This window comes from Ictidomys tridecemlineatus, unplaced genomic scaffold (assembly GCF_052094955.1).
Source record: "Ictidomys tridecemlineatus isolate mIctTri1 unplaced genomic scaffold, mIctTri1.hap1 Scaffold_1199, whole genome shotgun sequence".
Taxonomy (NCBI): Eukaryota; Metazoa; Chordata; class Mammalia; order Rodentia; family Sciuridae; genus Ictidomys; species Ictidomys tridecemlineatus.
In genome coordinates this window covers 6,920-21,271 of record NW_027521101.1, presented here as the reverse complement: position 1 = coordinate 21,271, position 14,352 = coordinate 6,920, and the positions used below count along the sequence as shown (strand labels likewise).

The window sequence follows — 14,352 nt, the reverse complement described above, 5'->3', positions numbered from 1 at the left end:
GTCATTTTTGAAAGAAGACAACAATGCATAAAAACAAGAAAAAAATGAGGAAATTTAATCAAAATATAATGGCAAACTGAAAATCCTAACTTTTCAATCCTTATCTCCTGCTATTTACTGAGTTGATTTTGAAACGTTTAATTCACCTGGCAATCTTGAGTGAGAAATTTTATAATTTCTTGATATACGAAAGTATTTCCTGAGTGAACTATAATGTATACGTTCAAGAAACTGCAGAGAAGCAGGTGAATTTTCAAGCAAATGACTTCTATCGATTTACAGATCCTCCAACCCAAACTAGTCTCCTGATCTCACCTTCATCATTTCTCTCATTTCCTTTTGGTCTAATTAATCAAAATCCTTCATTTCTAGCCAGTTTGTCTTCCTGAATATGAATAAGAAATAGAATACCATTTGATGTTTGAAATTATGGAGGTAATCTCAATGACGGAAATGGATGGCCCCGGAAAAGGGAGGAGGGTGCCTGATTAAATATATTCATGAAGATGTCAAAGGTTTATAAAGCCCAGGCCCATGGCAGAGAATGCTGTGGATGGCCAGGTGTCCCCTGGAGAAGTGCATCTCTTCAAGGGTCACCACCATGGACAGCAAGCGGTCACCATGGAGAGGTACATGCAGCAGATCACTCGGTTGTAGGCTTTACCATCACACCTGTGGGGTGAGTGTGCAATTTGGCTGAGAGCGGGAGGTTCGGGCTTATAGACTTGGAAGAACTATCTGACCATAGACCTAGGGAACAACTATCTATACAGGACACAAAGGATAAACCAGTGGTTCAGAAATGGAGGCATCGAATCCCCCTTTCTCTTGGGGACATTTGGCAATGACAGGAGACCTTTGGTATGGTCTTCACTGAGGTGCCAGAGGCCAGGGGAGGTGCACCTGTGACTAGCGGGATCCTTAGGTCCTGCAAAGCATGGGACAGCCCCCACGAAAGGGCTCATGCAGCTCAAAGCCCAATATGGCTAGTGTTGAAAATAAGACTGATAGAATCAGTGCACCCCAGTTGCCCAACTCACCCCAACTCCTGCAGGTAAGGCCAGCGTTGCATGGCCCCTGAGCCCTCATGGGGACTGGCCACCTTGAACCAGCCCCTCTGTGGCCTTCCTCTCTGACACTGTCACGTGCACAAGGACAGCAGATGGGTGTCTTATTCAGCCTTGTCCATCTGGCTCAAGCCAAATGGCTTTTCTAAAGGAAAAGTGACGCAGTACAAACTAATCACTTTTCTTTCTTGGTGACATTTGCAGAAAAAGTAATTTAGAACGATCCTAAAATGTGTTTATGAAATGAACAAAAATATAGATTTGACCTCATCTTTGACTTCAACAATCTTTCAGATGAAAAATGTGTAGATAAATGCACTCAGAACATCTATCCAAGTATCCATTTCCTAGAACTGCTTTTCCAATTTCTCTGTGTGCAAAGAACATTCAACTCACCCATAGAGATAAAATATCCATTTAGCCACACGATGTACTACAACATGCATAAGATAAAGTTTTGGAAGCGTCGTATGTTTGGGAAGTTAAAAGTCCATATTATGAACCATTTCATAATATCACTTTGATTCTGTGCAGCTAAAAGCTTGCCTAGTTATATTTTATACCAAACAATGTTTGGGGTGTGGTTAGTGTTTTAGGTACTTGTGTTTGGGTACTTTTACTTAGGTAAGTCTTTGACATTTGCCAGTTTACGTTGGATGTTTCCAACTGCACTGCTCAAAGCTTCTGTGGAACTTAGTTTTCTGAGAAATGCATTTTTATTTCAGATTCTTTTGGAGTAGTGTCACTGAAGTTGGAGGTGATTTTAATGTGGTGGCTTCATGCCGGTTCTGGTTCTTTCCTTTGGAGAGTGTAAATTATTGATATCTCAGAGGTCTGAATCTGTCTGTCTGTCTGCTGAGACAGTAAATTGGTCTGAAGCCACAACTGAACCTGGTCAAAGACTTTTAAAGTGAGAGTTTCCTAGAGCAGGGAGAGTGGATGAAAACCCAGCTTCCTGGGGAATCTGCACTCTCGAAGCCAAAGGAAAAGAGTTGTTCTTTACAAGGAGCAGCTGTACCTCTGCAAACACTGCCTCATGCTGCTAGGGTGGCTGCCTGCCACTGCACAGGTGTAGGTGGAGAGCCCACAGGTGCGTCCGTGTGACAAGGTGAAGTGCAAAGACTGCACAGTATTGGTGCCTGTCTCCCCCACCTGCTACTAACAGGACTTGGGGAAAGTCACTTAACCTCTCTAAGCTGTCTGTCTCATCAGTATAATTTGATGACAATTACAAAGGCTCAGACTATTCACAGGCAATTGTACAACTCAAATTTAGAAAAAGAAATAATTGAAGCTTTGGCCAAGCACGAAGCCACGGCATGGGATTGTCAGGATGAGGACGGGAGCCCAGGCCATGGCGTCCCCATCATGATGGGATGCTCCTCAGGCTCAGGACTAGTGCTCAAGCAACTGCCTGTTTATTCCTGTCAGGCATGAAGACGAAACATGATCTATGCTAGTCTTGTCCCCCGTGCAGAGATCAGACATTGAGCTAAAAAATTACCAACTCCAGGAGAGTCTGCAGAGAATTTGCAGGAACTCCAGAGACATTAAACTCTCTTAAGAGAATGACTTTGACATCCGGGCTCAGAATTAATTGAAGCTCCAAATGTTTGCAGAGCCCAGAGGACCTCTGGCAGGAACACAAAAATGCAAGAAGCCACGCCTTCCTCCAATTCTGCGTATCTGCAGAGATAACTTGACATCTAAGTGTGCACAGTGGACGGGTGGATGCTCCCCACCCAACCAGGCAGAGGAGGACAGGGGGCGAGGGGCCTCCCCTTGGCAGGATCGCCTGTGATAACCTCAGCCGAGCACACCCCTAAGAGCGGCTTGTGTTCCTATCTAAGCAGGGTCACTCCTCCTGTTGCTGGTGTCAAACCTCCTGTGCAAGAATGTGGCCTCCCTGCCCATCTGTCCCAGCGGGGCTGTCAACTGCCAGGTGTCCCTCCGAGACCTGTTTGACCGTGCAGTCATCCTGTCTCACTACATCCATAACCTCTCCTCGGAAATGTTCAATGAATTTGTAAGTACCTCACATCTGCCTCTCCCCAGGGCAGGCCGTCCTACCGCTCACCCAGAAAACCTCGCCAGCCACATTTCAGAGAGCATCCCGTTCGAGCTCAGAGAAGCACCATCCAAGAAACAGGAGGAAGGGAAAGTCTCAAAGAACGTAGTGACCTTTTAAAACCGTATTCCACCTTATTTTTTATCAGAGGTTTTTAAAAATCTGAACAGACTGATATAAAGTCCTGCTAGGCGGGGCTCAGGAACAGTGCCAATTTATTCTCCTGGCACAGAGAGCTCAGTTCCCTGGGTCCTCTTCGCTCAGCACCCTGAAGACACCCAGTAAGTAGCTACACAGCAGGGTGTGAGTGGATTAGGCCTGATCAAGAGAGACTGGATCCATCCTGATGGGAGGGGAGGGGGGGTCAAAATAGCTTTTCAGAAACTGGAAAACTCTAGGGCCAGGTTAGAAATGGAAACAGGCTCTGTGTCCTTGATGAAGGCCCTTGGGAAGTTGAGCTCTCCTGGGTCAGCCAGATGTGGACAATGGCACTTCCATACATCAACAGTCCTCCTGGGAGCATGTGGCTCAGGTTCCAGAACGTTCCTGCACACTCTTCTTGCCGTGCACCATATTTTCCGTCATTCTCCATCTCTGACTGGCCATCTCTTCCCACTCTGCCTTGCATTCCCTTTAAACTTTCCCAATTTTTGTTAAACACTAGTTTTAAATAATAAATATTGATCTCTGTATTTTTTCCTTGTTTTATTCTCAGTCCATGGCTCAAAATCTCTTACATTTGTATGTCCTGTTTTTTTTCTGACTCATTTTTTTGACAATCCACAAAAGTTCCCTGAATTCCTGATGCGCTTCACCCATCCAAGGAAAGAAGACCCATGTGGACTCGCAGGCAATAAGAGATTAAATGGCTGAACTTAGATACATACGCAACGTTGGCATTTGACTCAAATACCCAAGGAAGACGGTGGTAAAAAAACACCTCATAGATCTTAGGTTTGCTATTTTAGTGGTCGTTTTCCAAATTATAACTTGTAGGGAGGCGAGAAGGAAGGGTGATACAGCACGGGAGTCATAAAGGAAGTAGGAAAATGAGGTGGAAAACGTGAGATTCAGAGCTGATGGAAAAGAGTGGGCAAAGGGTTAACGCTTCGGGTTCCATTTTTAGGCAGCTAACGTTTTTTAATTACCTATCCACCAAATGTCTTAATATTCTGCTAACAGATTCATCTGTTCAATTCTCAAACACCAACTGATTGGATCTCCTGCATCCTCTCCAGGACAAACGGTATGCCCAGGGCCGGGGGTTCATCACCAAGGCCATCAACAGCTGCCACACCTCCTCCCTCTCCACCCCTGAAGACAAGGAGCAAGCCCAGCAGATCCACGTGAGTCCTCAGCTGGCCTCGTGCCTGAGCCACTGAGGCCGGACATGCATGGCCATGCCGTAGGGCATCAGGGACACTGTCAGGGGGTAATGGTGACCGCAGGCACAAAGAAAAACGAGGAAGAGAGAGCAAAGGAAAATCGTCACAGTGTAGTTGATAACCTGTAAGAAAAGCCCAATGCTACCCAAGGATTTAGTGTGGGGGGTGTTGTCCATGCGGATGACATTATTCTGACCATGCAGGATTACAGGTGCTAGACTGTGGGGGCTGGATTGGCCATGCTTGGTAAATATCCACTCAGGTACACAACACAGACACGCACAGGCAATTCTTATCTGTTACTCGAGACTCCTCCTCTGGAACCTTTGCCGTCCCTGACCACTGCGTGATTGGAATCCTCTCTCCTGGGCCTTCTAGACTCCCCTCTGCTCTGCTTTGGCCTCTCTAAAACCCCCTTCCTCGTCACTGACACCTCTGCCCTCCTAGATCTTCACGGAGACTCCTCCACCAGGCAGGTCCATCAGACAGGATGTCAGGTTTCTCACCAGGGCAGCTCTGACCAGGGTTGATGACAGCGCTGTCTGCCGGTCCAGCCCAGGCGTCCACCCAGCTCTGCCTGTTTTGTCACGGTGGCTCTGTTCTGATACCCTGCCAGAACCACAGCCTGAACATGTTTTAAAGTAAACACCATCCTGTGTCCACCCCTCACACAGCACCTCTGTTCTCCCTCCACACTTTTCCCAGTGGTCTGGGTATTCTGTCTGTCTGCTGTGCTCATTAATAACGATGATCCTCCTAAGAGAAAGAGGAGGGCCAGGGAATGCTGGCGGAGGCCACCCCGGCCAGCACTTCACAGAGCGCACGATGTGCGTTCCTGCTCCTCTCGTTTCCCTGTTTCCAGTGCCACGCCCACTGGACTCTGCCCTTCCTGACCACTAGAGCAGCTACAGACACCAGCACAGCCAGTGCTTTAAACCTACCCATGATCTTACTGTTCAGCATAAACTGGGGGATAAAACTCCACTGGGACTTCCATCTGCTGTTTGAGGATACCACTGTCCCCCCACAGGCTGCTCTGCCTGAGGCACGGGGCAGGGAGTTGTGCAGAGCCAGGGAGGCACACCGGGAGCGCCATGTTGTGTTTGTGATCTCTTGGCTCCAATATCCCAAAATGAACCTAAAAATCACTGAGATGTTAATGAACCAACCCGGTTCATTAGTGCGAGCGAATCCTTGGGTGACAATGATCCGTGTCACTTGTCACGGATCCTGGTGGAATCTAGCTTTCCCCAGGCAGGTCCCGAGAGTGCCTACTGATTTCCAGCAAAGCCCGGCTCCTCTCCGTGGAGAAGCAAAGCAATCAAACACGACAGATCAGACTGAGTGGGTAGACGGAGGGTGGGATTCCAGAGGGTGAACAGAAATGTTTCCAATGAGAACGCTCCTTGGAAAAAGTTGTCACTCAAATCAACTAGTTTTTCTGTTTCACTTTAGTGCAGTCTAGGCCCTTGACTTAAATTTTACTTTTCTATAATTTTTATCATTGTCCCCCAAATTGGATAGACACACAAGAATAACCAAGGGGTTCTGTAGTTCAGCCTGTCTGAGCAGAGACCCCATTAGGCAGCCCTGCTAATCTCTGCTGCTTCTAATGGGTCCCTCAACGTGGCTCCACAGCACGAAGACCTGCTGAACCTGGTCCTGCGCGTGCTGCGCTCCTGGAACGACCCTCTGTACCACCTGGTGTCGGAAGTGCGGGGCATGCACGAGGCGCCCGACGCCATCCTGTCGAAAGCCATCGAGATCGAGGAGCAGAACAAGCGCCTCCTGGAGGGCATGGAGAAGATAGTGGGCCAGATAAGCCCCCCGGGCGCCCCTGCTGACCTCCTTAGTGAGGGAAGTGGTCTCTCCGTGGGAAACCAGTCTTCAAGCACCTCACTTGGCAGAAACGAAACTTGGTGTTCTTTTTCTAGATGGCTACTAAAGTAAGCTAGCTCCTCCTCACTGGTCATGTCAGGCCCAGTGTAACTGAGCCGAAGGGATCCCTCCTGATACTTGGCAGGTGCAGAGTCCCCTGTCCTGTCCACCACCCACCAAAGGCGCTTCCCTTCCTGGGACTGGTGGTTAAATATTTTCAAGGGAAAGAAAACCAGAGAACAGAATTCGTGAGAGGGAACCATTCTTTCTCGTTTCTCCTCACATCAGAGGATGAGAGTAGGGGAAGGAGCAAAGAGGGAATCAAATCCAGAGGGAGCGGTCCCCTCCACCCGACGCTGCCCAAGGAGAGTGAAAAGAGGAGGTCACAGTGTTTGTGCTGTCCCCTGAGCTCTAGCTCTCAGGTGCCACCAAATGGAGGAGGGTGTATTTCTGGAAAGTTCCTTATTTTATAGTTTAAAGAAAGTTGCTTCCCTATAATACTTTAGTGCTTATGGATCCTAAGTCAAAACTCATATCATTGCATTTAATCTCCCCAAATAACTTCATACTCAGATCGTATTAGTATTTTTCAATATGTATCTCCATTCAGATAGAATCATTTCAACCCTGGTGAGATAATGGCTAAGCTGCTCTCTGAAGTTCTCAGAAATAATGTATCATCTAAAGAAAAACATATGATTATAGAGATAATAACAGAAGCAATTTCATATTTTTCTTTTTGTGTACCAAGTACACGTTATCATGTGTCATTTCTGTCATTTTCATGGAAGGAGAATATATCCAACACAAATACAAGGAACATATTAACCCAGGAACACAGGAAATAAACACCTTGATTCCAAGTTATTTTCCTCATTACCGTGAGCCTACTTCCTGAGGTCACTCATTTATTCTATAATACTTCATTTTCTGATCCCTTTTTCCTACCATTTATTTATTTACTCTTGCTCCTATCCTTGTACCTTGCACAGTAAATTCTGCCTTAGGGCTCAAGCACCGAAAATTCAAGCATAAAAAGCATAAGGCGACAGACAGACAGACAGACAGACACACACACACACACACACACACACACACTCACACACACTAAGTTCTCATAGGAATCCAGATTTTAAAATTATAGGAGTGAGCTCAGCAGACCAGGTCTGTGATCGTGGGACTGTGTACTAGCTGGTCTCCAGGTCAGCAGACATCCTGCAAGGTGCCAGGATGGGCCCTTGGGCTCCAAGATCTCCGGGGAGTCCTAGAGTACAGAGGAGCACATGCTCCCTCTCTCTGCTGTCGAGCTGGTTCTGTGATCCCCGTCTTGCCCCCAGCCCAACTCACCAGCACCACTGAGGGACAGCTGTCCCCCCGGCACCTGCCCGCCCCTAGCTGCTCCTCCCAGCACCTCCCACCAGGGAGCTAGAAAGACAGCCGCTGTCCCCCTTAGAAGCCTGGAAGGTAGCTTCCCTGGCAGAAGATGGTCTTGGTCACAGTCATCACTGAGCTGGCCACACCTTCACGCAGTGAGTGCCACCCACCTGGCACCTAGGGCTTTGGAACACACACGTATGGAGAACAGATTCAGTTCAAAGCAAGACACCATCAAAAGAAATCAGGTACCAAGGACACATGGGGGCAGATTCGGGAATGTAGACGTTCTTGAAATGAGAGAACAGAAGCCAGCTCCTCCGTGGTCCCGGGCTCAACTCCATGCCGACCTTCCAGGAACACCTTCTGGCTCTCTGTCTGTCTGTCTGCTCCTGCAGGAAGACTTCACCTGCAGGAAGACCCCTTTAAAACTCACACACATGTTCTGCTTTGAGTTTTTAGATGACTACCATGTTGATGGCGCCTTCGCTTAGATACATAAAAACCAGAATCTATGCCTTTGGGTTTATATTCTGATGTCTTCCCTAAATCTTGATTTAATAATGAGAAGGATAGAGGATCGGCGAACTCTAATCACGTGAAATAATGAGTGCCTTTCTTGGTGGTTAGGTTCACCCTGGAGTCAAAGAAAACGAGATCTACTCGGTGTGGTCGGGCCTCCCGTCCCTGCAGATGGAGGACGAAGACTCTCGCCTCTTTGCTTTTTATAATCTGCTCCACTGCCTGCGCCGCGACTCCCATAAGATTGACAATTACCTCAAGCTCCTCAAGTGCCACATCGTCTACGACAGCAACTGCTGACGCCACTTCTGAGATGGTTCTTAAAGGTCTATCCCTTGGCAGGCTTGTGTTAGTTGTCGAGCACTTTAATGCATGCTTGGGTGTATGGGTTCTTTCTCAAAAAAATAAAATCTGAATCTTTAGAAATGTCATAATCTGAAAAAGTCAATATGTCAAAGTTGTTTTTTTTTCTCCCTTTAATGCAAAAATCAAAAGAAAATCTCTCTCTACCATTGAGAAGCTTCTGTCAAAAATCATCACAAATGACAAAAGCTAGCCTTGCAAATAAGACGGCCGGCAACTTACTTAAGAATCACAGCCAATAAATGTGGGTCAAGTTATTAGAGCCCTAGTCCAATTACTATGACGCATTCGAGTCCTGTGAGAAAGGAGATTGAATTGTCAAGATCTTTACGAAGGCCAGCCACGTTCCCTGAGCTAACTTTCACAGTGTTGTGACAGACAGCGTAAGTACTAGGTGACAGCCGTGGCCCTAAATAGCATGAGATTTACTGAACAGTCTAAAAATTGTTAGGATACAAATGTGCAACGGCTTCAGATTCCTCTAACAGCTGTCTTCACCCATATTCCACTGAATTCCCACCCCCTCAGCATTATCTTGGACATAGATATATGTTCCGGTCACTTCGGGCCTAACAAGTCCACTCAAGTTTCAACTCCATCTCCTCTTTGAATTATTAGTGCTTTCCCTTCCCTCTAGAGTGGCTCAAGGGACACAGCAGGGACAGCAGGTATGGTCTGTTCCTGTAAGGTTTCATCCTCTCCTTCCGGGTCTCCATTCCCCTGGTGGATACGGTGGAATGGGATAGAGGACCAGGAGAAAGAGAAACGTTCTGAAATCACTGACCTAGGAGGGGTTGCCGTGGATTTCTCCTGGCTGCAGGGGCTTGAGTTCCCTGCGGGACAGGTGTCTCTCTTGTGAGGCATGCTTGTGATCCTCCAGACACCCGCCAAAGGGGACACTTCACTCTTTAGTGTATTTATCAGAGAAATACTCAGACTCCATTCTCCTGTGCTCTGCTGCACAGCTCCACCATCTGTAGTGTTCCTTACAGCCTCTGCCATTGCTTGTCCTTCACCCTAAAGTCAAGGTCAGCTATCTGCCAATGAACTCAGAGGGCAGGCATGCACCAGAACACCTTCGAGCAGTGGAGTGGCAGTCATCCCGGACCACTGCTGACCCCTCCCGGGGGTCTCTACAAGTTCTCTCCTCTGTCCGTGCAGCAACAGAGCAGATCAGAAAACCGGGTCCTTTAGCAGACATTCACAGAGGAGGAGATGCCATTCTCCCCTTCTCCTAAGCCGAATAAGTCAGGATCCGATCAACCATCGTCTTAGAGTCAGCATCACGAACATTCTCTACTAGGCCACAGGGGTGGGCCACCCCCAATACCTAGGCTTCCATTCACTGGGTCTGGACAGAGGTGAGTGGTGAGGGTTGTCCAGCTGCCTCTCACAGGGGCAAATGGGCCAGTCCTCTCCCCCGCCGTCCGTCCAAGGCTTGCTGCTACCAGGCTGCTTCTGCCCCAGGAGCAGGGGCAGGGCTCCTGTGGGCAGTTCTTGAAGGAGTGGAAAAGCAACGGGGGTGCATCCCTTCAACATGCTGATGGACTGAGATACAAAGATGGAGTGGAAGAGAAGGAAAGAGAAGAAGGAAGGAAGGACAAGGTAAAGGTCACTGAGTGCAGTATCCCCGCAGAAGATCAGAACAGCTAGAATTCTACCCTTGGTAAAAACCCACATCTTCCTTTATTTTTATGCCCCAAAGGCAAATACCATCCAGTTCTCCTTCCATTTCCCTTTTCTCTCCTCTCACTTTTCTGAAAAGTCCAATCTTATCAAGAGCATGTCTGTCTTTAATCTGAGTCGTTATAGCTATAGATCAGCAGAATTTGGAATCTCTACAGATGAGAATTCAAGAAAAATTTCCTCCTTTGTTATTTTTAAAAGGAAAAATAAATAAATAAAAACAAAGAAGGAGAAAGAGAGAGAAAGCCTGTCCCACACTCACAGAACCGTCCCCGGGCAAACCCATCTCTTCCCTCATGGCCAGTTTTGACCTGGGTCTGCTTTGTTCTGTCACTGTGGTGACCCAAACCTTTCAGAACACAACAGAATAACTGGCCCCAAATCAATCTATGAACTGCTCTCTTCCCTCCTGAATTCTTGCAAAATGTCAGCACTCTCTCTCTCTCTCTCTTTCTCTCATATATCACTATTTTTCTTTTGAAAGGCAAGAGAGTAGGGGGAAACCTGTATATACTGCATTTCTAAGTTATTTATCATTGAAAATCCCATTGTTGCCCATTTTACTCCCTTCCCTTCAATCTCGTTATTTCCAACAGAGAGGATGGTATTTACCAGGGGTGAAATTTGGCAACCGATGACAATGCCATTGTGTGACAGCCACATTCACCATTAGCAGCTTCATGTCCTCTTCTCTGACAGAACGTTCATTCCAAGCATCAATTTAAGACTCTGGCCAACAACAGGGGGGCGGGGGCGGGGGGTGAGAGTAAAAGGCCCCTGCTTAGCTGTGACATATAAACTGAATACTGTCATTTCCAGACACAATAGAGCAGAGCCACAGGTGTTCTGTAGAGTCAGCAAGGGGCAGCAGGAGAGAGGATATTTGAGAGGCACATAACAATCACTCCCTTTCCAACTAGAATCAGTCCATTTTATCTTCTTCTTCTATGGATTTCCATGTAGAATTACATTCGAAGAAATAGCCCTGCCCTGCTCCAGCAAGAATAACAGCAGTGGTGTTGAGACTGACATCAATCAGTCAAATCTTGGGATTCACTGATCACAAGCCAGCGCACAATAAGGGCTTAGCCAGAAGGATAGAACAGGTGTCTTCTAGGAGTCTGCTCTCAGGTTGTGAAAAGAGGGCTGTGGTAATGTGCAAATTAACATGCTGCACGGTAGAGAAAGGTCCCCAAGAGAGGAGAGACTCACAGAGGGCCAGGGTGGCTCAAGGCACAGCTTTGGGACCTGCAGATGTGAGAGCCGGCAGGGTCCTGGAGAGGCTGTGCTGATGGCCTTGTGGCAGAGCTCTTGTGGAAGACTCACCGGCAAAGCAGGAGACTGCCCACCTGCTGATTAATCTGAATTCACTAAGATTTAGGTGTCTCAGATGTCTTGAGCAAAAAGACCTGAGATGTTAATACATACAGCTTTGTAAGCTTTCATTAAATAACTGCCTTTGACTTAAACCTAAGAAATGCCCATTTTTTAAACAGACATGTAATATCTCTCATTATTATATATATTATCCACATTACAAAAAACCCGGTAAGGATCCTCTTTGCATTGTGGAGGGTCATTTATGTTCGTTTAGAGAGTCTGTACTTATTCTGTGAAGGAGTGGAAAAGCAAAACAGCTTAGAGCAAGAGAGCATTGTGTCCAAAATTGAAAAATAGAAATATGAATCTGTTTGAGGGAATTGTAGGAGTATGGGACTAGTAGAAAAACAGAGAAGGGCCCCAGAAATAAGTTGAAATGTTATTATGATGCTCTACAAGAAAATCAATGAGGACTCACCCAAGGGGAAAGAAGCAAAGGACCTGCGACATGCAGGAACATCAACAGGCCTGACTTTGCAGGAAACGAGGCAGACAGAAGAGTCAGAGCCCCAGCAACTTGAGAACAGGTGAATGAATGAAGGTTGGGAAAATCAGAGAAGAGAGAATGAGTGCTGAGTCTGGGTTCAAATGTGTATGAATTTTGTTTTCCTGTATTTCATTGACTTTGTGCCACCAATCATCAAAAATATTGTTGCATAAGCAAATCACAGAAATGAGTACATTCAAAAGCTTCTACTAAGCCAGGCACCATGGCGTACACCTGTAATCCCAGGTGTACTGGAGGTTGAGACAGAAGGATGGCAAGTTCAAAGTCCGACTCAGCAACGGTGAGGCGCTAAGCAACTCAGTGAGATGCCGTCTCTAAATAAAATACAAGAGAGGGAAGATGGGAGGGGAGGGGAGGGGGGGATAGTAGGGGATAGGAAAGGTAGCAGAATACAACAGTCACTAATATGCCATTATGTAAAAATGTGAGTATGTAACAGATGTGATTCTGCAATCTGGGGTAGAAATGGGAGTTCAAAACCCAATTGAGTCAAATGTATGAAAGATGATTTATCAAGAGCTCTGTAATGTTTTGAACAATCAATAAAAATAAATAAATAAATAAATAAATAAATAAAATACAAAATAGGGCTGGGGAGGTGCTCAGTGGCCAAGTGTCCCTGAATTCAGTGCCTGGAACCAAAAAAAAAAAAAAAGAAGCTTCTATTAGACTATATACCAAAATAAAAGAATAAAAGAATTGATACTGCCCCGTGGTGAGCTGGCAGTTACTGGTCTCCTTCAATACTTAATTAAGACTTGCAAGATAAAGCTCAGAGGAAGGATGAAAACCAAATGGAGTCAACCCCTTCCTTTACAGACCCAGGCCTTTCAGCACTTGTCGACTTTCTCCAAGAATTTCTCTTCTGTTCATCTTCAGAAGGGTTTGTTTCACTGAGGCTCTAAGATGGACGAATGTTCTTCAAACTTACGCAGACACAAATATTCTGAACATTCTGTCTATTCAGTTGGAAGATTTTTATCAAGTATTTTAGGGTAAACTGCCCCCCAAAAAAGATATATATTTTTGTGTTGTGAATTTTGAAAATCTCCTGTGTCTAAAGGACTAACCTTCCAATTATTTTGATTCTACATCACTTCATCAGTGCCCCAAATTATATAATTTTAAAAATCTCTGCATTTATGGCATTTAAAATTTGTGCAAAATATAAACAAAAGACCGCTAAGATAAAAATAAATAGAGATGGAAATTCTAATATTTTCTTCTCAAAGGGATGAGGACATTCATTCTGAGGTCTCAGGACAAACGGATTCTGTGTACACACACATATGTGAACCACATGTGCTTAGCTATCATAATAAAATCATTTATTTTATATGCAAGTTAAATCAGGGCTCTTACAATGCCATGAGAAGCTGGGAGAAAAATTATATGTGAGTATCTCTCTTCATATGCATATAGAAAATTTTGTAAGCTCAATGAAGTCATCATTATTAGCTCTTTTATTATTCCAGAAACAATTCATAGACTGCTAAATGATAACCCGAATTTTATCACAGATTCCTTTCCTTCAAGAATTTAAATCTCAAGGCGTACTTAAAGCCATGGCTTACAAAAATAAGCAAAATCTAGTGTGGTCACCATTACACATAGCCATCCGCATGGAGAATCAATGATACATACCACAGGCACACGTTAGAAAAAGAAGGCACAGTCCTTCAGAGACAGACGGTCACAGGGCCTAGAGGAGCGTCCCAGTTCCCGGTGACTTCCAAAGACAGAGGCGCCCACAGCTCCCCTCACGTCTGCCTGGGGAGGAGTCATTGCACCTCCTTCCCCATCCCTTGGTTTAAAAGAGACCCTGAGGGCTGGGACTGTGGCTCACTTTCCAGGACCTGGGTCTGATCCTCAGTGCCACATAAAAAATAAACAAAAAATAAAACTATTAAAAAAAAAGAGAGAGAGACCCTGAACTTCCAGTTCACACAAAGAGTTTCTTTGCCCACTGTCCACCCTAGAATCAGCACAGAGTGACGCCAGGAGATCCCCGATTGCTGCTATGAAAGAGACCGGGTTCAGGACTCAGGGCTGAGCAGCACCTTCGAGAACAGGAAAGGCAGGCCCCGCAGTTCCCCCCACCCAGCACCAGCAGGCAGCCAG

General features: G+C 46.1%; 1 protein-coding gene across 2 annotated transcripts; it reads left to right on the top strand.

Annotated features, from left to right (window-relative positions):
- The first annotated feature begins 601 nt into the window (after positions 1-601).
- On the top strand, positions 602-8,594 carry LOC144372534 (prolactin-like). Of its 2 annotated transcripts, none has more exons than XM_078035868.1 (5): positions 602-629; positions 2,921-3,093; positions 4,374-4,481; positions 6,159-6,351; positions 8,416-8,594. In XM_078035868.1, exons 1-5 carry the CDS (start codon positions 602-604, stop codon positions 8,592-8,594), a joined length of 681 nt encoding a protein of 226 aa, XP_077891994.1. The 2 variants fall into 2 exon arrangements, with proteins under 2 accessions (XP_077891994.1, XP_077891993.1); XM_078035867.1 differs by having other exon boundaries at positions 2,918-3,093.
- The last annotated feature ends 5,758 nt before the right edge of the window (positions 8,595-14,352 follow it).

Excerpts from the sequence above, each read along its gene's own strand:
- LOC144372534 (XM_078035867.1), top strand. The coding sequence starts at position 602 with ATGGACAGCAAGCGGTCACCATGGAGAG. Across the intron at positions 630-2,917 it reads CAAGCGGTCACCATGGAGAG|CAGGGTCACTCCTCCTGTTG; the intron begins GTACATGCAGCA and ends TTCCTATCTAAG. Across the intron at positions 4,482-6,158 it reads AGCAAGCCCAGCAGATCCAC|CACGAAGACCTGCTGAACCT; the intron begins GTGAGTCCTCAG and ends GTGGCTCCACAG.